The following is a 20,936-nucleotide window of genomic DNA, read 5'->3' as shown; positions in this document are numbered from 1 at the left end:
AGCTGTTCACTTTTCCTTTTTTTTTTTTAAGATTTATTTATGAGAGAGAGAGAGCGTGCGCAAGCGAGCGGGAGGGGGCGGAGGGGCGAGGCAATCTCTAGCAGATTCCTGCCTGAGCGCAGAGCCCAACGCAGGGCTCAATCCCACGATCCTGAGATCAGGAGCTGAGCCGAGATTTAAGAGTCGGACGCTACCGACTGAGCCCCCCCAGGCACCCTGCAACTGTTCACTTTAATAGAGGGGAAAGTGACCTAGGATGAGAACAAGAGCAAGATGCGGGAGTGAGAGGTCTGGGTGCTCCATCGTCTAAGGGCCCCGCCCTGAGAGGCGGCTTGAGCTAGGTGGGGGACAGTTTTCTTCCCGCAGGTCACCTGGGTATGTGCCATGCCTCCCTGGGGGGTGCCCTCCTGTTCCCAAGTTCCTGGTCCCGGATCTGGAGACATGGTACCTGTTGGGGGACAGGGGCCATCCTGAAGTCAGGAAGCTGCTGATAAGGTCCTGTGGCCACAGCAGAGGCCCGTGTTCCGTGTCCATCCCACAGAGACACACAGAGAGAGACTGGCCTCCCACGTCTGCTTTCGAGAGCCCCTGTCAGCCTGCAGATTCCGGAGCGGGAACCAGCGGGCGGGTGAAGCGGTTCTCGGGAGTTAGTCTCCAGGCAGTGAAACACTCCCCGAGTGGTCACGGAGCCCCGGGCGGCGCGCAGCTGTCCAGTGGCCTGTGGCAGTCAAACTCGGTCCTCCTGGTGGCGTCACGGTGGTGGGAGAAAGGGGCATGGGCATGCACGGTGGCCGCCTGGGGCTTTAAAAGCGGTGGCCGCCCAGAGAGAGCACGCACGCCACACCGGAGGGAGGGGGAGATGCACCGAGAGGAGGCAGAGGCGAGGCAGTGGGGCTGGCGGGAGGGCGGGTGAGGGAGGCTCTGGGAAGGTCCCAAAAGGAAAACTCTGGGCCGGAGCGGAGGCCTGTGTGATGGGAGACAAGGTTGGAAAGCACTGGGGGCTGTAACTGGTGCACAGAATTGTCGATGTCGAGTTCACGGGTTTGAACTAAGCAAGCAGGCGTGACTGCCGTATCGTGCTGCTTCTCTCTGACACCGCAGGCTTGTTTCCGGAAAACAGACGCAGGCAGGGTCATGGGGGGCGTGGGGTTGTGCCTTGGAAAGTGCTAGGGAGCCACTGTCTTACGGGATTGTCACGATGAGCTAGAATTTCAAAGCCGTACCTGTGCGGGCTGAAGGGCTCGTTGTGCAAAGGAGGAAACTGAGGCCCCAGGAGAGGAAATAGCTAATACGGAGGTATCTGACGTCCAGAACAGGGCAGAGCCAGACTCACACCCTGGTCCCTGGTGCCTGTGCCCTGCAGCAGGACCAGCCCCTTCCCTTGCACTGGCACACCCAGTCTGTGCTTTGGGCTGCAGTTCTCGAGCACATGAAACAGTGTGCGCACAAGTGTACCAGATAAGCTCAGACCCTGCTGGGCTAAACACTTTCCAGCAGATTTTTTATTACAGGACTTCTCAGGGCCTTTACTGTGCCATTGTGAATCAGGACTCCAGATTGGGAATCTGCAGTGTCTCACCAATTTACTGGCCACACAATTCCTCTCTACCCACCTGCTACTTCCCGGGGGTCCACACCCCACCCAAGACCCGTCTTTCAGGAACATTCTGCAGCACACGTTTGTCAAGATGGCTCATTTGTTTGCTTTTCTCTTTTCATCATTTTTCCCTTAAAGCTTTTAATATTTTATGGCACATGGGCCCAGTGGAAAACATCCTTCTTGCTTAGAAAATGTTCCCTGAGCCTCTAGACCAGGGCTGAGCACTTGAAATGGCTGATCTGAGTGAAGGTAGGGTATACGCATGAAAAAAATCATTAATTATTCTTATATTAATTACATGTTGAAATGATAACATCTTGGTTATATTCTGTTAACTAAAACGTTACCAAAATTACCTGTGTGAATTCCAGCAAGACTTGATGTAGGTAAAGGCACGGTTGTTCTAAAAGTTTGTATAGAAAGTCAAGGGATGAGCATGGCTTAAACCGTCTCGAAGGAGAATAAAGTGAGAGGAAACAGTCTACCACGTTGTAGGACTTTTTCCAAAACCGTGGTCCTTCCGCCAGCATTGCCTGCTGTCTGCCAGGCCTGGTGCTGGCCGGGGACAGACACCGCGGCGGGCGTCGGAACAGGAGAGAGAAGGCAGACGTCCAGCCGCACGAGTAGAGACAGCTGGTTCTGGGCAGAGGCGCAGAAGCGTTTCCGTGGTGCCGGCCCACTGCTTGTCTGTGGGCAGAATGACCCTCGGCATCCCGTCCTACACAGACGTTAACTCAAATGGGAGAATGCAGCTTAACGTGTGAAAGTGGAACGCTCTCCCGGGAAAGCTCGGAGGCAATCTGGGGAGCCAGGGCTCAGCACACGGGTCGTAGCCAGGACACCAGAAACACAATCCACAGAAGCGAAGATCGGTGAGTGGGGCTTGATCACATGAGAAACCTTCGTTGGGCCAGGCCCCCGTTGGGAGGATCCCAAGCAGAGCGGTAGGGAGGGAGAAAGTGCTTGGGAGCCACGTTTCTGATGAAGGGGCTAGATACGTGGGGGCCGTCGAGATACAACAGGGAGAACCCCAGGCGGTCTGAGGGGACACTCAGCGATGAGGTGATATACACGGCAGAGTGGCCGCGAGAAGGTGTCCAGTGACCTTCGCCATTCGGGACGTGCGAAGGGAAGCCCCCGGGAGATGCCGGGTCCGTCTGTGACGGCGGCTCCGGTCAGACCCAGTGGTGACCCCAGACGCTGGCAAGGACGCCGAGACACTGGGCCTCTCAAACACTGTCACAGCTTCTTAGTCAATGAAGCGTGCACTTGTCGGCGACCTGGCCTGACCCCTCGCACTCCAGGGCATGGATCCCAGGGAGGTGACAGCCGTGTCCACACAAAGCCGTGCACGCTTGTTCACAGCTTCGTTATAAGCAAAAGCCTCAAGTGGGGGAAAGCCCGGGGGTCCCCCTGCACGGGAACTGTTAAACCAACCGTTTCACACCCATGCCTCTGAGTGTTACAGCTCCACACAGGGATGCCCTGTCCCAGTGACAACCTGATGGACCTCTGGGGCATTTTGCTGAGTGAAAAAAAGCCAGCGTCCGAAGGTGTCGTCATGCACGATTCTGTCCGTATGATCCCCTTGAAACGACAGCGTGTCAGAGACGGAGACTGGCTTCGAGGTGGCTGGAAGTCAGGGGTGGCTGGAGGGGGCATGACATTGAGGGGGCCCATTGGCAAGGTCTTCTCCAGATGGAGCAGTCCTCCTGCATCTGGATGGTGGGGGAGGCCACCCAGAGCTGCAGCTGTGGTGCTGGTGCACGGAGCGACAGGGACACACTCCGTGCGGTGGCCTCGTGGGAACCGTGCCGTCCCCCATAGTTACGTAAGCCAGACCGTCGGGGAAGTGCGCGTGGAGGGTGCTTGGGGCCTCTCTGTGCTCTTTTGGAAATTTCCTGTGATTCTATAATTATTTCAGAATGTAACACAAACAGCTCCCAGCGTGGGGCGTGGGGCTCACCTGAGACTTGCGTTGGAGAGCGAGGCCGGCTGGATCCAGTCTGTCGTCCCAGCCGGGGACGGACTCGCGGTGTGCCACCGCCTCACTTCCGGAACCCTCCCCCGACACCTGTCACATAGCTGGTCCCGGGAGGGGCAGGGAAGGCCCCGCCAGGCCAAGAAACCAGAGAGAATCTTCATTTCACACTTACGTCACCGGCGGCCCTGAAAACGCCTCTTCCCGGAGTTATTTTTAGCTGCCTGCGTTCTCAGGTTGTGATGTGTTCGTTGCGCAACACTTCCACCCGGGTTGCTTTTTCTGAATCGGGGCTTTTGCAGGTCCCACTAAAAGATGGTCTTTCTCCACCTCCCCCCCCCACCAGGATGGTGACTACAAAAACAAAGGAGCAGGACAGCAGGCGTGGGGGGACGCGGGGCAGCGGGAAGCCCGGGCACCGCGGGCGGGACGGACGGTGACCCAGCCGCTGTGGGCGCCGTATGGCGAGTCCTCAGCCCATGAGACAGAGTCCCCCTGCGATCCAGACTTCTGTGTCCAGGTCCACCCCCGGACGGGTGGAAGCGAGGACTCCGAGAGCCGCTTGTACCCTGCGTTCACGGCAGCAGGATTCGCGATAGCCAAGGGCTGGAAACAGCCCCGTGTCCGACGGCGGGTGAAGGGCTACGCACGGTGTGGCCGGTCTGCGCAGGGGAGGGGTGTCCAGGCCGCAGGAGGGGGGCATTCTGACCCCCGCTGCCCCGCTGGGGGGCCTGGAGGACATCGAGCCTAGTGACACAGGCCAGACACAAAAGGACACGTTCTGTCAGATCCCACCGGCGAGAGGAGCCTCCAGTAGTCAGACCCGCACAGAGCAGTCTTCGTAAAAAGCGTCCACACCTGTCCTCCTGAGGGAATTTGAGTTGTGTGGCCTGTGCTGCTTCTCCCCTCTCCAGGCCGGTGTTTCCCTAAGGGCGGGCTGTAGAAGCTTCTGGACGGCAGGGGTTCTGTAGAGCCGTGCTGTGTCCTTATAGAAGATTCCTGCAAATCTCAGAGTAGCCCGATGAGGTGTCTGGGCTTTCTGAGTGGAGAGCAGTGGTGGGACGTCTTCCCCGCATGTCAGAGTTCTGGCTGTGAACACTTGTCACCACGGAAATGAACTCTGGTCCCCTCCCCACCTGCCCGAGGCAGCCAGGCTCGGGCCCCGTGGGAGACCAGTGGCCATCACTGGGGAGATGTGGCTGGCTTGGTGCCCTCCTGCAGCCAGGCTTGGGTCCCAGACGGATTGTGATCTTGTGATTGACCTTGGTGGCGGAGAGCTGCCTGATCACTGCAGGTGAAGCAGGTGCACCTCACTCAGACCTTTCCCCCTTCGTACTGAGGAAGGCGTATGCGGGGCTTCCCTGGGGGCCGGAGCACCCTCCCCAGAAGCGGAGGGCGAGGAGCCGTTGGTTTGGCCAAGCCCGGGTCCCACATGCGGCCCTTCCAGGCTTCCTCCCAGCGGGCTACAGGGGGCACCTGCCGGGTCGTATGTGGTGGCAGGGGGGAAGGCTCATACCTGTTCTGCTGCCTCAGACAAAGCAGAGCTTCACCACGTGGCGCCGGCGGTGCCTGTGGATACTGGGGCAAGGGACGGATGTGGCCCCGTCTGAGCCGTTGGAATGTTCTCACGGGCACCAGCTGCCGTCCTGAAAAGCCTCCATTTCCTGTGACAGCATCACAGTTTGCAAGCTTTCTTCGCTAATGCAGATTATCTGTTCAGACTTTCTTTTGAGTGCGTGGAGCTGGAAACCCTACAGAGAGGGTCCGCATCCGAGGGAGAGGGAAGAGGGAAGGCAGGAGCCCCGGGAAAGCAAGGCCAGGCCCACACCGCCCCAGACGGCGCACGGGAAGGGCCTCGTGGCCTGCCTGTGTGGGGGGACGGAGCAGGCGGGCCCTGGGTCCTGGCTGGTGGGTGGCTGAGGCTGGCAGGAGCAGGTGCTCTGAAACACGGAGGAAGTGGGATAAGCATTGGATGGGGACACGGGGAGTCTCTTCCGGTCTCCCCACTAATCTACCCCAATTTCTGAAGTTCCCGTCCTAAGTTTGACAAATGAGGCATCTGAAGCTTTCCGACCAACTCTGAATTATCTGGCGGCACCGAGGAGCCCAGGGGAAAGACACCGAGACTTACTGTTGGTGGGGCGCGGTGCACCGGGGACGTGAGGGTTTCAAAAGGGAGAGAGTAGGAAGATCGTGGTTCCGTTGGGAATCTGGGTGAAAAACCAACAGACAGCCCACAGACACTGGCCACGATCTATGACAACCCGAGACAACTGTTTAATAAGAAGGTCAACCCCGCGTTGGGATTCGGCGGGGAGGGGAGTTGATGGGGAGGGAGGGGTCTGGAGGGTGAGCCTGGGCTCTGTGGAAGGAGCCGGGGGGCTTGCACGGGTGGGGGGTCTCTAGGAAAAGCAAACGGCGGAGGCAGCACGATCCTGTGGAGGGGACCTCGGTCCCCAGCGGGGGTGGGGGTACGTGCAGGGACATACGTGGAGGAGCAGATGGCCCCGTCAGCATTGCCGCCCTCCCTGGGCCTGGCCTGCACGGGCCCCAACACGGCCGATCGATGGCTCTTGCCCTGTGGATCCTGTAGGGTCTCCGGATAAACGAAACACAGAAGTGATTACCACTGTAAGGTCAAAGTTGCGGCGAGGGAAAATTGCAGGGTGCTTTTAGAACGTGTTACAAGGCCTTAATTTGGACAGGCGGACCAGGAAACCCTTCCCCGAAGATGTGCCAATTAAGCTCAGATGTGAAGAATGAGTAGGAGTGAGCCCACGGCAGAGCCCGGCGGAGGCTCCAGGCACAGGGAGGAGCCTGTGGGAGGCCGGGGGCAGGAAGGCGCTGGGTGCTTCTGGGAACTAGTGGGAGGCCACAGAGGCCTAAGAGGTCAGCGAGGGGGGTTGGGCAGAGGAGCCTGCTGGGCTTGGTTCTGTCCCGGGGACAGTAGGAGGCCATCGGCTTTCAGGGTGACAGACGATATGATTGGGTCCCAGTTCTCAATGAAGCTCCCTCTGCAGCGTGGGAAGTGGAGGCCGGCCGGGGGTCAGGAGCAGGAAGAGTCTTCGGGGGCCCTTGCCGCCTTCCAGGAGGGAGGAGGTGGGGTGTGGTCCACGGAGGCTGCAGGTAGGGTGTGTGGGGCCGCTGGCCCTGGGGCGGGACGAGTACATCTCTGACCACCGTGTTCTAAGATGTGGGCGGCCCAGGAGGGCCCCGTTGGGCAGGGAAGCCAGGAATGGCCCGGCGCTCACTTCTGGCATGTCCGGCTGCTTGTGGCCTCCAAGCGAAGGTGTGGGGGCAGCTGGACATCCACATCAGACTCCTCGGAGCAGTACCAGCCGCCGATGGTCTGCACGTAGGCATGGAAGCAGGTGTGGCTGCCCGGGGAGGGGTCCTCCGGAGGAGCGGTGAGAAGGGGTGCGGGCTGTGCCCCAGGAGAGCCCAGACTAGATGGGGAGGAGGAGGACCCCCTGCGGGGGAGTGGCTGGGGAGGACAGTGGCTGGCCGAGTCCCAGGTGACCGGCCAGGTGAGGTGAAGAAAAGATGCCTGTCCACAGCCAGAGCAAGTGGAAGAGGAGGCACAGGACGAGCGTGCGTGGACACCATTTACGGGTAATTTTATCATGAGGAATTTGATAATTCCAGCCGGTAGGCCGGCTGGCAGACCCCGTTCCCCGCGGACCCATCACCCGGCTGATCTGCCCCATGTCCCTGTCCCGGAATCCCCACGGGTAGTGCGCGGAAAGAGAAGGGGCCAGGCTCCGGCCCCAGGGCTGAGTTTGTGTTTCGGTCCGCAGCTCTGCAGAAGGAGCCTCACGGGAGCCACGATCCCAGCCCGCTGGGAACCTCTCATGCTGCTCCCTCAGTGTGCCCGGAGACCAGAGTTCCGGTTTCCAGCTGCCCAGCGAAAGCCACCCACGCTGTTTTCATCGGAATCTGGCCCCAACCCGAACACTGTGCTTAACGTCGCTTCTACGGGGCTCCCAGAGGGGCTCAGTCGGCTAAGTGCCCAACTCCTGAATTCAGCTCAGGTCATGATCCAGGGTTCCTGGGATCAAGCCCTGCATCAGGGCTCCCTGCTCAGTGGGGAGCCTGCTTCCCTCTCTCCTTCTGCTACTCCTGCTGCTTGTGCATTTTCTTTCTTTCTTTTTTTTTTTTTTTTTTTTTAAGATTTTGTTTACTTATTTGACAGAGGTCACAAGGAAGCAGTGAGGCAGGCAGAGAGAGAGGAGGAAGCAGGCTCCCCGCTAAGCAGAGAGCCAGATGCGGGGCTCGATCCCAGGACCCTGGGATCATGACCTGAGCGGAAGGCAGAGACCTGAACCCACTGAGCCACCCAGGCGCCCCTCCGTGTCTTTTCTTAATTGAACGTTCAGTTTTGAGGTAACTGTAGATCCCCGTGCAGTCGTCGGAAGGACCGCGCCGTGATCCCCCGTGCTCTTTGCCCAGGTCCCTACCGTGACACCCTGCAGGCGTCCAGTGCGGGGTCACGTCCAGGACGGCGACCGTGACGCAGCGCAGTACAGAGCATCCCACCCCCACAGGTGTCCCCCCGCTGCCCCTCTACAGCCTCACCCGCCGTCTCCCCCACACCCCGCCAGCCACGACTCTAGGCCCCATCCATGTGTCGTGACATTTCAGGGAGGTTACGTGAATGGAGTCAGGCAGTAGGTGACGTTTTGGGACCGGCGTTCTTAGCACCACTCTGGAGAGTTCCCCAGAGCCCAAGCGTATCAGTGGTTCACTCCTTTTCATCGCGGATGAGCCTTCCAGGTGTGGGTCCCTCTGGACCACGGACCGGGGTCACCCGTTGGGGGCCAGCCATCTGACCTGTTGTGAGTAGAGCTGCTCCAAAGAGGTGTGCGGGTTTTTGTGTGGGCGCAAGTGTTCATTTCTCTGGGGCAGGCGCCCCCGACTGCAGCGGTGGGGTCATAGGCCACGTGCTTGCAGGTCACAAGAGACACCACCCTGGTCTCCGCTCCGCCAGCCGCCCACGCGTGCCCGGGGTTTCCTGCGCTACTCGCGCGGGAGCGCGCTGTGTCCCGGTGCCGTGCTGAGCATGTTTCCCTGGCGGAGGATGACAGTAGCCACCTGTTCCTACGCTGGTCAGTTGTATATTCTCTTGGCTGAAATGTCTTTCGGGTCTTTTGCCCATTTACTGATTGTCTGGTTTGTGTTTTACTGTTGGGTTGTGAGAGTTCTCTGCATGTTCAAGGTTTGGGTGTGTGGTTCGCAAAGATGCCTCCCGGTCTTCTTGCCCTCCTCACCGGGGCTTTTGTAGAGCAAAATTTTTGAATTTTGATAAAGTCTAATTAAATTTCTGTTTCTAGAGGATTCTTGTGGTGACAAGTCCAAAAACTGCCTACCCTAGATCCCAATGATTTTCTCCTATATTTTTCTAAAAAATGTTACTATCTTATGTTTGAAGTCTAGGTCCCATTAGGAGTTAATTTTGTGTGAGGTGTGACGTCATGCACAGCTCACTGACCCGCCCCCTCGTCCACTTGCCCCAGCACTACTCCTTCACGAGCTGCTTTTACGCGCCCCGCGAAAGCCCGCTGAGCCTATCTGCGTGGTCTGTTTCTCGGCTTCCGCTGACCTGTGGGTCTGTCCCCCTCACCACCGGCAGCATCGGGGTGGACTGGGTCCTCCCGGAACTCTTCCTTTTCAGGGTTGAGTCATCCCTGGGGCCTGCCTGTGAGCTCCAGTCCCCACAGAGAGCGTCTGTCCAGAACGGCCCTCGCCCCATCGCCCCCCGGCTGCCAGGTCCTGGTCTGGTCCAGGTCCTGGAGATTTGGTTCCCGAGGCTATTGGTGTGCTCCCCCGTGACCCCGGCCGTGGCTCGTCGGCTCCGGTCGCTGTGCCAGACAGATGTGCGGGTCGGCAGCGGCGCTCAGACATGGGGTTCAGCGGAACGACCTGGGGTGTGGGAGGGCGGCCTGCAAAGACCATCCCAGAGGGTGCTCCGGCAGGTCTGGGAAGGGCCCGAGAATCTGCAGTCCCGAGAAATTCTCAGGTGCTGCCGGTGCTGGTGCAGGGGACCACCCTTGCAGAACCCACGGCCTAAGGGGACTTTTCCCAGGAAATCGCCACATCTCTCGCTTACGGGCTTTTGGGTTCTTTTCCCTAAAACACTACTTATAATCCGTCGTTCTGGGATTTCTTGCGTGCTGCGAATGTCCAGAGGACGGGCGTCCCTGTGCAGAGGGACCGTCGGAGCGCTGAAGGGATTTTGCGAGCCCAGCACAGACGTCAAGCGCCCCCTTCCTTCAGGCCTCACTTGCTGTGTGGGGGTGGCTGTGATTCCTTTTCCTGGCGTCAGAGAGCCGTTTTAGGGGACGGGTCTCGGGGATCAGCTGCTACTAAGGAGGGACGTTCGCTCCCGGCACGCGCGTGTCTCAGTACACCCACCGCGCGGGCGGTAGAAGGCTAAGTGCCCGTTGTTTCCTGCCTCTCCTGTTTCCCTCTTGTGGCCGCGGCTCAGCGGGTCGGCCGGGTTTCCCAGCTTTGTGCTTGGAGGAGCCACTTCTCTGGGGACGCTCAAGGGGCAGGAGACGGTCAGCTTTGCCTCCCTGGAGGGGTGCGGAACAGAGGCAGCCCCCCGGGGCTCCGTGGGCCCAGCCAGGCTTCTGCAAGTCCTGCCCGAGCCAGTCGCCCTCGTCTGCGCTCGCCCATTCCAACAGGTTCTGGGGACCCCGTGTCCTTTGGGCAGCTTCTGGAGAGCCTGCCCCTGGGGCGCCCGGAGGCTCAGTCAGCCAAGCATCCGACTCCTGACTTCGGCTCAGGTCATGATCTCAGGGTCCTGGGATTGAGCCCTACATCAGGCCCACGCTCAGCAGGGAGTCTGCTTGAGGATTCCTCTGTCTCTGCCCCTCCCCCTAAAATGAATCAGTTAATCTAAAAAATTTCGAAAAAAAAAAAAAGACCTGCTCTCGCCTTTGCAGAACTTCCTCCACTGGGAGCCAGTGCCGGCCAGGGGAGGGTTCCACTCGCAGGTAGACCTCGGGGCCCGGCAGCCACGCACTAGTGAGGGTTTCCCCACGTGTGTCTTCTGTCGCTTTGTCCCTCTCCACCTCCTGCTCAGTGACCCGAGGCTGTCCCCATTCCAGACTGGCTCCTGACCACAGCCGTGGTACCCATCCTGGCTGACCACAGCCGTGGTACCCATCCGCCAGGAAGCCCCATGTGAAACTTGCGAGGGCCACATGAGATGCCTTTTAGCTTCAGTGGGTGTTCCAGGAGCGTGCTGTGCTGTGTTTGGGAAAATAAACAGCCTGGTTATTGATCCTGGCACTTTGTTTTGGGTTTTTTTTTTTTTTTTTTAAGAGGGGTCAGGGGAAGGCAGAGGGAGAGAGAGAGAAGGAGAAACTTGGGCTCTGTGCCCGATGCGGGGCTCCATCCCAGGATCCCAAGGTCATGACCTGAGCCGATACACACGTATAAACGTATATACCACATCTTCACCCACCCCTCAGCTGATGGACACTGGGGTTCTCCCCGTGTCTTGGCTATCGTAGATAACACAACTGGACTGCGCGTGTTCTTTTGAATTTGTGTTTTGTGTTCTTTGGGTCAGTATCCAGGAGTGGAATTACTGAATCGTATGGTAATTCTGTAATTCTGCTTCTAGCTTGAGGACCCTCTGTACTGTGTTCCAGAGCGGCTGCCCCACGCTTGCGTTCCCACCAGCAGGGCGCGAGGCTCCCCCTTCTCTGCATCCTCGCCGACACCTGTCATTTCTCAAGCTGCTGATTTCAGCCGTCCTGACAGGTGGCAGGTGACTTGCGGACGATGAGCGATGGGGAGCGTCTCCCTGTGCGTCTGTTGGCCGTCTGCGTGTCCTCTTAGAGGAATGTCTGTTCAGATCTTCTGCCCGTGTTTTAATTGGACCATTTTGGTTTTTTGGGTGTTGAGTCGCATCCGTTCTTCCGGATGCTAAGCCTTCATTGGAAAGGTCATTTGCGAGTGTCTTCTCCCGCTCCGTAGGTTGCCTTTTGATCTTGTTGATTCTCTCGCTTTGCAGAAGCTTTTCATTTTGGTGTAGGCCCAGTAGTTCATTTTTGCTTTTATTTCCTTTGCTTTACGAGACCGTCGCCACGGCCCATGTCAGAGAAAGTTCTGCCTGGGCTGACTTCCAGAATTTTTATGATGTCAGGTCCCCCCATCTAGGCCTTTCATCCATTTTGAGTTTATTTTTGTGTTTGGTGTAAGAAGGTGGCCCAGTTTCATTCTCTTGCACGAGAGGACAGTTTCCACAACACTGTCCTCTTCCTCTTGCCTGTTCTTGCCTCCTTTGTTGAAGATGAGTTGACTGTGCAACTGTGGGCTTCTTTCTCGGTTCTCTGTTCCGATCCATGACCTGTGTCTGGTTCTGTGCAGGTCCTGGACTGCTCCGATCGTGACCGCTCTGTAGTGTATCTTGCAATCTGGGATCACAATTCCTCCAGTTTTGTTTTTCTTTTTTCTTTCTTTCTTTTTTTTTTTTTTAAGATTATCTTTTTATTTATTGGACAGACAGAGATCACAAGTAGGCAGAGAGGCAGGCAGAGAGGGGGGAAAGCAGGCTCCCTGCTGAGCAGAGAGCCCGATGCGGGACTCGATCCCAGGACCCTGAGATCATGACCTGAGCCGAAGGCAGACACTTTAGCCCACTGAGCCACCCCGGCGCCCCAAGTTTTGTTTTTCATTTCACTATTACTTTGACTGTTTGGGGGTTCTGTGGATCCACACGTTTTAGGATTGTTTGTTCTAGTTCTGTGAAAAATGCTGTTGGTACTTTAACAGGGACGGCACTGAATCTGTAGATTGCTTTGGGTAGTGTGGACGCTGTACCGATGTGTGCTCTTCCGCTCCGTGAGCGCGGGGTGCCGTTCCTTCTGTGTTCTCTTCAGTGTTTCCGCGGGGTTTTCTAGTTTTCGGAGTCCCGGTCTTTCATGTGGGCGAGCATCTTTATTTCATATTGTAGGTAAAAGAATCAAGGCCCCGGAATGACGGTACCCGGATCATCCCTCCAGTAGGTGGGGTCCTGCCTCATGAGATGAACAGAACACAGAAGTGACTGACCCGATCAGAGTTTTGCGAGGTGAGCAGGGCGCTGTCCTCCACGACGCCGTGTGCTGCTCTGGTCTCCAGGAGACGTGGGTGTGCGCTGGGTGTTGGGCCTAGGGTAGCCGCTGAAGGAAGACCGAGGTCGTACTAAGACATGAGTTCCCTTGAGGAGCTGACAGTCCAGTGACAGAGGAAAGAGAGCCAGAGGTGACAGTGTGAAACCAGCTTTTAGAAATGGTGACATATTTGCTTTACAGATGGAAACTGGTGGCTCATATAAAAGATGAAAGTCTGAGTTCATCAGGACTTTCTAATCCAGAGGACATTCAAATCAATTGCTTTTAATTAAAAAAAAAAAAAAAGCTCAAAGCTCCCAGCCTCCTCACAGTAAAGGGGACCCCACTGCTAGGTACCTTTAAGACCCCCAGGTAACATCCCCACACGAGCTCAAGGAACCTTTAACAGGACTTCTCTTTAAAAATTGCTTTGTGGGCCGCTGGGGTGGCTCAGTCATTAAGCCTCTGCCTTCGGCTCAGGTCATGATCCTAGGATCCTGGCATCGAGCCCCACATCAGGCTCCCTGCTCAGCAGGAAGCCTGCTTCTCCCTCTCCCACTCCCCCTGCTCAGGTGGCCTCTCTTGCCGTGTCTCTCTCTGTCAAATAAATAAATAAAATCTTTTAAAAAATTGCTTTGGGGGGCGCCTGGGTGGTCAGTTGGTGAAGTGTCGGTCTTCAGCTCAGTCGTGATCCCGGGGTCCTGGAGTCCTGCATCCGGCTCCCTGCTCAGCGGGGGTCTGCTTCTCCCTCTGCCCCCTCCCCTGCTCTTGATCACTTTCTCTATGTCTCTCAAATAAATAAAAGCTTAAAAAAAAGAGAAATAAAATCCAGTTCTTTTCTAAATAAATAAACACTGCGTTTGCAAGAAGCTCGGCATTCACAGCAGACCCTTGTCTCCCGGCAGGTGTCCGCAATGGCTGAAGACGGGAGTGAGGAGATCATGTTCATCTGTAAGTAGCTCCGGCCCGACCTCAGGGGCCCGCGGGCGCAGCGCTCGCCGTCCCAGCAAAGCCCCATCTGCGTCGTGTTTCCACGTGCCAGAAAAGCTGCTGCTTTTTGCGTTGAAACGGCTCGTCCGGCTCTAGGAAGCACGTTCATTGCGCGCGCAGCGCTGCAGGGCTGTGGTTTTAAAAAAGGATCGTCTTTCTCAGGACGCTGGGCCGAGGGCGCTTTGCGGGAGGGCCCTGGGTTCAGAGCAGTAAGCCCCGGGGACTGACTAGGAGGTTTATGAAACGTTCGATTTATGGTAAACAGGTTAAATCCGTGAGTTTTAGTGTATCCTCGGGAAGATCTTGTTCTTTTCAGCGTGGAGTCACTGCGCACTCTGAAATGGGCCGCAGGTGGACGTCTCTCCCTGGGGGCCACGTGCTGTGCCTGCCCCGTGTCCGTGTCTGTGGGGAGCGCCGTGGGTCACCCACGTCGGGCACGGAGCCTGCAAGGTCCGGGGGACTCCCTCCCAGCGCTGACACTGTCCCGTCTGTTGCAGGGTGTGAGGACTGCGGTCAGTACCACGACTCCGAGTGTCCCGAGCTGGGCCCCGTGGTCATGGTCAAGGACTCCTTTGTGTTAAGCAGGGCACGGTGAGTGGCCGCCTGGAGCCGGTGTTGGTCCTTCCCGTCCAGCGGGGCTGTCTGAACGTACACCCTGCATCGGCAGGAAGGGGAGGTCTTTTACAGTCCCTGGCCCAGTTCCCACATGGGGGTTCCCCACACATGACTCCGACACCCCCAGGACTGACGTGAAGAGTGAGGTCCCAGGAAAGGGCGAGGCGCTTCCCTGCCCTCCCCCTGCACCCCACACCTCCACATGTTCACCGGCCGAGAAGCTCCCTGCCTGGTCCTGGGTTTAGGAGCCTTCGTTAGGGAGGCATGACCGACCGAGTCGTCCGCGGTCGGCTGACCCAGCCTCCAGCCCCTCTCCCGCCCCGGCTGTGGGTGTGGGGACAGGATTGGAGGTTCCCCCTCTACCCAGGTGGCTGGTCCTCCCAGTAGGGTCTGCAAGTCGCCTTTGTTAGTGACAAGACATCCGTTTCGCCTTTATGGCCCTGACGGGGTTTCAGGAACTGTGGACCGAGCGCTTACGGTCTGGGCAATGGATTTCGACATCGGAGTGACCAAGGGCATGTTTCTTGTAAGTCGTGCCATCACAGCAGGAAACTGCAGACAGAGAAGGCAGGACTTGGAGCACGCCGGTCCTCAGGGTGCGGAGGGCGTCTGTGAGTCCGTCCCACAGTGGACGGGGCAGCCTGCCGCCAGGACGAGCCGGGGCACGTGCTGAGGGGTCCCAGGGAGGGTCTCGCTCCAGTTCAGGGCTCCTAGGGGCCGAGCACGGCAGCCGTGGAGGAGCCCATGGGCCAAAGCTGCCGGACTGCTGGTTCGCTTTTCCCCGTGGCCGGAACCCGGGCCTGCCGTCCGGCAGATGCCTGCTGCGGGCTGCGTGGGACCCGGGGCAGCGAGCACGGGTCGCCAGGCCAAGCCGTCCCAGGTCCTGGAGAAGCACCGGCAGTTGTAACCAGGAGGCTGGGTAGCTTTGCCGTTCCCCTTCCGGGCACCTGGGGGGCCGGGGCACCTGGAGGGGCTGTGGCCAGGCCTCTGAGGGACGGTCTGTCCACAGTCCGGGTCAGCCACGTGGTCAGCTTTTGGGACTGGGGCGAGGCAGTCTGTGTCCCTCCCTCGCTGCCTGGCGTGCAGAGTGGGGACAGCAGCCTGTCCCCCCAACGGTTGTGCTCAGTGTTGTGTCATGCAGAACACCTGCCACATGGTGGCACCGTTGCTATCATCGTGCTCTTTCTAGAAGCTTCCCCGCTGGTGTTCCCAGCCTCTATTTAGTGCCTTTTTCTCACGGTGACTTACCTTCTTACAAGACTGTTTTTGTCTGAAGCAGCGATCTCATCAGCTCCCCCCAAAACCTCCACTGGCTGCCGGTTGCCCACAGTGGCAGGTGTCGGTCCCGGGGCAGGAGCCCCTCCACTCGGCCCTGGGAGGGAGCTGCACCCCAGGCCCGCTGGTGTCTGACCCACTCGTGGATGTGGGTTGGGCTTGCCCAAGCCTTGGGTCATGCTGGGGTTCCAGCCCGTGGGCCTTCCGCTTCCAGCGCCCCATCCTTGACACTCAGCATTTAGGTAAATGGACCGGCCCGTTCAGCTAGCTGGGAACCCTTTTCTGCCCCCGGGAATGCCGTGGCCCTTTCCCCTTTCTTGTGGTGCTTTGAGCACGGCTTCTCGTCATGGAGCCCCCCCCCTTTCTGGGCTCCGCGGCTCTGGGGGCGAGAGCTCAGTCCCATTCGTGTCCACTGGCCCGTCGCGCCCCACACCTGCGACGTCTCCTGGGTGGGGATGTCAAACACATCCTTTAGTAAATGGCCCTTCCCTCTGTGTGTGATCTGGGTGAGTCGTGCTAGGGCCCTGGGGCCAGTCTCCTTTGGCTCAGGCTGGTAAGGAGCTGGGTGTGCCCAGGCCACTGGGCCCTCACCCCCTCTGTCCTCAGTGGGAAGCTCTTTCTCACCCTCGAGGATGGTGTTTCAGTGACAGTGAGCTTCTGGGCCCCCTTACGCACCTGTCCCCGGGGTGAGTGGCTGTCCTCAGTCAGCAGCGCTCAGGGGCTGCGCGGCTCCCGTTCCATTTCCAGGTCCTCCCTCCCTTCCAACCTGGAGATCCGGCGGCTGGAAGACGGGGCCGAAGGAGTGTTTGCCGTGACTCAGCTCGTCAAGAGAACACAGTTCGGTCCGTTCGAGTCGAGGAGAGTGGCCAAATGGGAGAAGGAATCCGCGTTTCCCCTGAAGGTACGGGCCGGGGCCAGCATTGGGAGCGGACCCCAGCGAGGGGAGCTGCGCCTTCCGCTGATGGATGGTGTCTTCCGCGGCTCCAAAGATCCGGGGTCCGCCTGCTTCTCCTTTATCCGCGGTTGCTCTTCTATCCCAAAGCTTCAGCCCCGAGCTAGTATTTCGAACTTTTCAGCTTTGCCGGCCCCTTGAGGCGGGATGAGGAACGCAGACCCGCCAGGCTGTCCTCGCCTCTCTCACAACCTGCGCTGGCGTGCACCTCCCGGGCGCTGCTGTGCACCTCCCGGGCGCTGCTTTCCGCGCTTCGCGGAGCCACGGGGACTTGGCGGAGCTCTTGCGAAAGGAAGGGGTTTCGTTCAGGCGGCGATGGGACACGGTGCAGGGTTTAGCGGCTCCAAAAAGTGCATCAGACCAAGGAAAGAAACGGAACAAAACAGAATGGATGTCAGTTGCAGGCAAGGCTCTAAGTTCTCGGAGGAAGGTTGGACGTGCCACGGGGCTGGATATCCGGGGTCTGTCCCCAGCCCCAGCACGTGCCCCATCCACATGCGCCTCCAGAAACGTCTGACGGGAGCAGTGAGAATCAGGGCGCTGGTCTTGCTGTGGGGACCCACAGAGCAAGCTTTGCCTAGAGGCCCTCAGCAGAGACCCGTGGGGTCAGGACAGGTGTGAGGTGGCTAGTCCTGGCGATTCTTGGAAAGGTTGAGCTCACAGGGCAGAACTCAGCAAAATGGGGAGGAAGGAAAGGTATTTGCCTTGTTTCCCAACAAAGGGAATGAAAAACAAAGGCTGTTTTATATAAAGGAGTAAAGATGCTGGAGGCCAAGCCCCACGAGGGCCATCGGCTGCCGTCCATCGCGGGCCCTGGGGCCCTTGGGTGCACATAGTTGCTGTGGGCACACATGGTCGGGCTGAGGCCCCCTTGAAAAAGTCCTCTGTGCCTGTTTTGGCTTCCTTCTGTGACTCGGGGCTCAGGGTCTGTTTCTGACACAGTTTTAGGTGCTGCCTCCGCCGCGAGCACCTGTGTCGGGGGGGCGGCTCTCTAGCGAGGACGGAGGCTCACTGGAGCGTGTCCCCACACTGGCTGGGGCCCTGGGCACCCGGAGGCCCCCTCTGTCTCCGAGGGCTTCGTCCTCAGAGGGGTCCCCTAGTTCCTTAGCAGTGGGGAGCCCCTACGGGAAAAGCTTGGGAGAGGGGAGAGCAAGGAAGCAGTGATGGCATCAGAACGGAGAGCCAGCCCGTCCTCTACTCCTGCGGTGACTCTGATCTTCAGAATACGGACGGTTCTCCTGTTGCCACCCGCCGGACACTCGGGCTGCGGGACGGTGTCACAGGCGAGGGTGCAGGCTGTCAGGACTGACGGGCGTTGGTGGACACGCCTGTGCAAGCAGGTGTCCCCGTGCCCGCCTGGGGTGGGGAGGCGCTCAGGTGTCCAGTGATGCCTGGAGCAGATGTCACTACGCCCACTTGAACCTGATTAGACCCCGAGCGTCCAGCCTCTGGACCCGGACCAGGACTAGGCCTGAGGTGTCCCAGTTCCCACCTGGGCTGCGCACAGAACTCGGGGGCCCTGATGAGCCCGGAAACGGGTTCTGTGGAGCCTGACCTGCCCTGCGATGCGGCCCTGTCTGGACCGGCTGCCCCCTCTGCCGGCACACATGCCGCCCCGCTGACGGGCGGGTAACCGGCTCCTTCCCCGGCCCCTTGGTGGCCGTGCCCCCGCAGGTGTTCCAGAAGGACGGGCACCCCGTGTGCTTCGACACCTCCAACGAGGACGACTGCAACTGGATGATGCTGGTGCGGCCGGCGGCGGGGCCCGAGCACCAGAACCTGACGGCCTTCCAGCACGGCAACGACGTCTACTTCACCACGTCGCGGGACATCCCGCCGGGCGCCGAGCTGCGCGTGTGGTACGCCGCCTTCTACGCCAAGAAGATGGACAAGCCCATGCTGAAGCAGGCCTGCCCCGGGGCCCACGGTACGCGCGGCCCGGCCACCCGGCAGCGGGAGGGCAGCTGTGCCGGCGAGCCGGTGCGGTGTCAGGCGGGACGGGCTGCTCTTCCCCCGGGCCTGGCTCTGCCGTTGCTTGTGCAGTGTCAGGGCTCGCCCCTGAGCCGGACGCCGGCCGGGAAGTCGGGTGCTGGAGCACGACAGGCTGATCTGCAGCCCCGTCCTCCGGGCTCTGGGTGCGGTGACCCCTCCCCGCCCACTGTCCTGTGAAGGGGGTTGGTGATCCGCTGTGTTTCGGGCAGAGGAGACGGAACACAGAGAGGCTGGCGAACCCGCCCTGGGTCATGGTGCCTGAGATGCAGGAGTCGGGTTCAACCCTGGTCTCCTCCAGGACTGGGGGTGTGTGCAAGAGCGGGGGGTGTGTGCATGTGTGGTCATGTGTGCGTGTGTGTGCGTGCGTGTGTATTCGCATGTGCGTGTGTGTGCGCGCATGTGCATACGTGTTCCAGGAAAGACCAGGCGAAGGCCGTGTGTGTGTGTGATTTGCCTAAATCCAGCATTCTTGTTGGAAAAGCAACCCAGACTGTGTGTCCTGCTGCCCTGGGGTGTGGGGCAGCACAGTGTGAAGGGGCCCATGGCACTTCAGACCCCCGTGTCCGGTCGTGAGGCTCTGTGCATAGCCTGAGGCCACGTCCTGCCACACCACGTCTGTGGCCATGAAGCCCCCCATTCCCATCCATGCCTGATGCTGCCCCAGGCAGACGCCCCGTTGTTCCTCCAGGGACTTGTTCTGGGGGAGACGTGACCCTCTGTCCTCTGACCGCCCCCTGCGCTGCAGGTTCCTGACAAGAAGACAGTTTCCTTTCTCTTACGATCACAGTGGGCTACAAAGCGGGTCCTGACGTATTTGTGAGGCTCTGGTGTGTCCCGCGTGGTTGCGACCTTGTGACCCGTCCCCCCACCTCGGAGCCTTCCTGGTCGTGCCTGCGCCGGCGTGTGACGAGAAGTGTTCGCAAGGCCGCCCACACCAAGCCCCCCACGAGGGGGCTGCCTCACACCCCTGGAGCCTGAAGGCCAGGACCCGGTGTTGGTGGAGCTGGTTCCTTCTGGAGGCCTCTCCCGGCTTTGGGTGTGGCCAGCAGCCCGTGGCGTTCCGTGGCTGGTAGATGGTGTCAGCCAATCCCTGCCCCTGCCCTCACGTGGCCTTCTCTCCTGGGTCTCTGTGCTCCCTTGGAGGGACGGCGGTCGCTGGATTTCGGGTCCACTCTACTCTGGTATGGCCTCCTCTCATTGACGTCTGCCAAGGTCCCATCCAGAGACTGTGGGCGGATGTGAGTCCCAGGGGCCACTCTAACGCACACTACGGGCTGGGTGGCCGTGGGGGGAGTGTGGAGCCACTGAGGGTGCCCTTGGGGAACATCGGTGGGAGCCGATGGCCAGACGGCCTGCATGCCGGCTCTGGTGGTGTGGAGGGCTGGCTGCCTTCACAGAGATATTTGCAGAGTAAGTCCGGGAGCCTTATGGGGTGGACTTTATTGTGGAGGGGAAGGTCACAGGAAGCGTTTGGAGAGACCCACAGCTTTTCACTCAGCTGCTCCCAAGCCCACCCTTTAGGATTTGCTGAAACCAGGTGCCTGACTTGGCCCTGGGGAGGCACTGATGTGTCCCGCTGGGCCAGGTGTCCCCTCCGAGTGTGGCGCAGCCGGGTGGTGCGGCTGGCCTCACTGGGGCCATGCAGGTGCTCCGGGATTGTCCTGATCTGGCTTTCTCTCGTTCTGGATTCCTTCCGGCCTCAGCAGCTGATGTGCGTGTCCCGGCCCTGGGACCAGCCAGCTGCACACTGGGTTTGTGTTAGTAGAGGCTGACCTTGTCTGCTGTGTCCTGCACGATGTCTTCCCCTGTCACGACTCTCAGGTCACAGTCAGAGCAAGGTTGCCACCCCCTCCCAGAGCTGGGGTTCTGCTTGCTTTCCCTCCGGGACAGCTCTCTAAGCCAGAGCTGCATTTGCAAGGGAGGTTCTAATGGAATTGGTCTGGACTGTGTCGACCCGGACTGCCGCCTCCTTTATTTCCCACAGGCACCGTCCTGGGGAGCCCTGGGGAGCCCTGAGCTGTCTGTCCTTTGTTCTCCTGTGTGTTCCTTCTGAGAACACGGCACACGGTGGGCCATGACATCCCCATCCGCTGGAAGGCACAATCCCCCTAAATGAGTATTGAATGAGGAAAGCAAATAAGCGATAGAAATAACTTTTCATGGTTTTTCACTCTCTTTGGGGGGAAACGGCAAAAAAGTAGCTCGTAGAAATGTAGTAGAAGTTCTCGACTACTGTTGACTAGTGGGCTTCTGGGGTTCCTCACTTCTTACACCTGCTGAATGATGGCTTAGCTCCGGTGGTGCTGGGAACTCCCCAAAGGACATGTGACGTCCACCGCGCATCACTCCAGGCACCGCACCCTGCCTCCGCTGCTCTGTTCTCCCGCCCAGCCCCCTCCCAAAGCCCTGCCGCCCCCTCCCAGGGGC

General features: G+C 59.2%; 1 protein-coding gene across 1 annotated transcript in view; it reads left to right on the top strand.

Annotated features, from left to right (window-relative positions):
* Positions 1 to 6,635: 6,635 nt before the first annotated feature.
* Positions 6,636 to 20,936, top strand: part of PRDM15 (PR/SET domain 15) — a 45,027-nt gene continuing 30,726 nt past the window's right edge. The window contains 7 exon segments of the mRNA XM_059392389.1: positions 6,636 to 6,952; positions 7,139 to 7,193; positions 7,379 to 7,612; positions 13,591 to 13,636; positions 14,173 to 14,266; positions 16,313 to 16,466; positions 18,192 to 18,444. Coding sequence (XP_059248372.1) covers positions 6,840 to 6,952; positions 7,139 to 7,193; positions 7,379 to 7,612; positions 13,591 to 13,636; positions 14,173 to 14,266; positions 16,313 to 16,466; positions 18,192 to 18,444 — 949 coding nt within the window. The 5' untranslated portion in view covers positions 6,636 to 6,839.

This window comes from Mustela nigripes, chromosome 2 (genome assembly GCF_022355385.1).
Source record: "Mustela nigripes isolate SB6536 chromosome 2, MUSNIG.SB6536, whole genome shotgun sequence".
Lineage (NCBI taxonomy): Eukaryota > Metazoa > Chordata > Mammalia > Carnivora > Mustelidae > Mustela > Mustela nigripes.
Note: the sequence above shows the minus strand (reverse complement) of the source record. Positions and strands in the feature narration are given on the sequence as shown.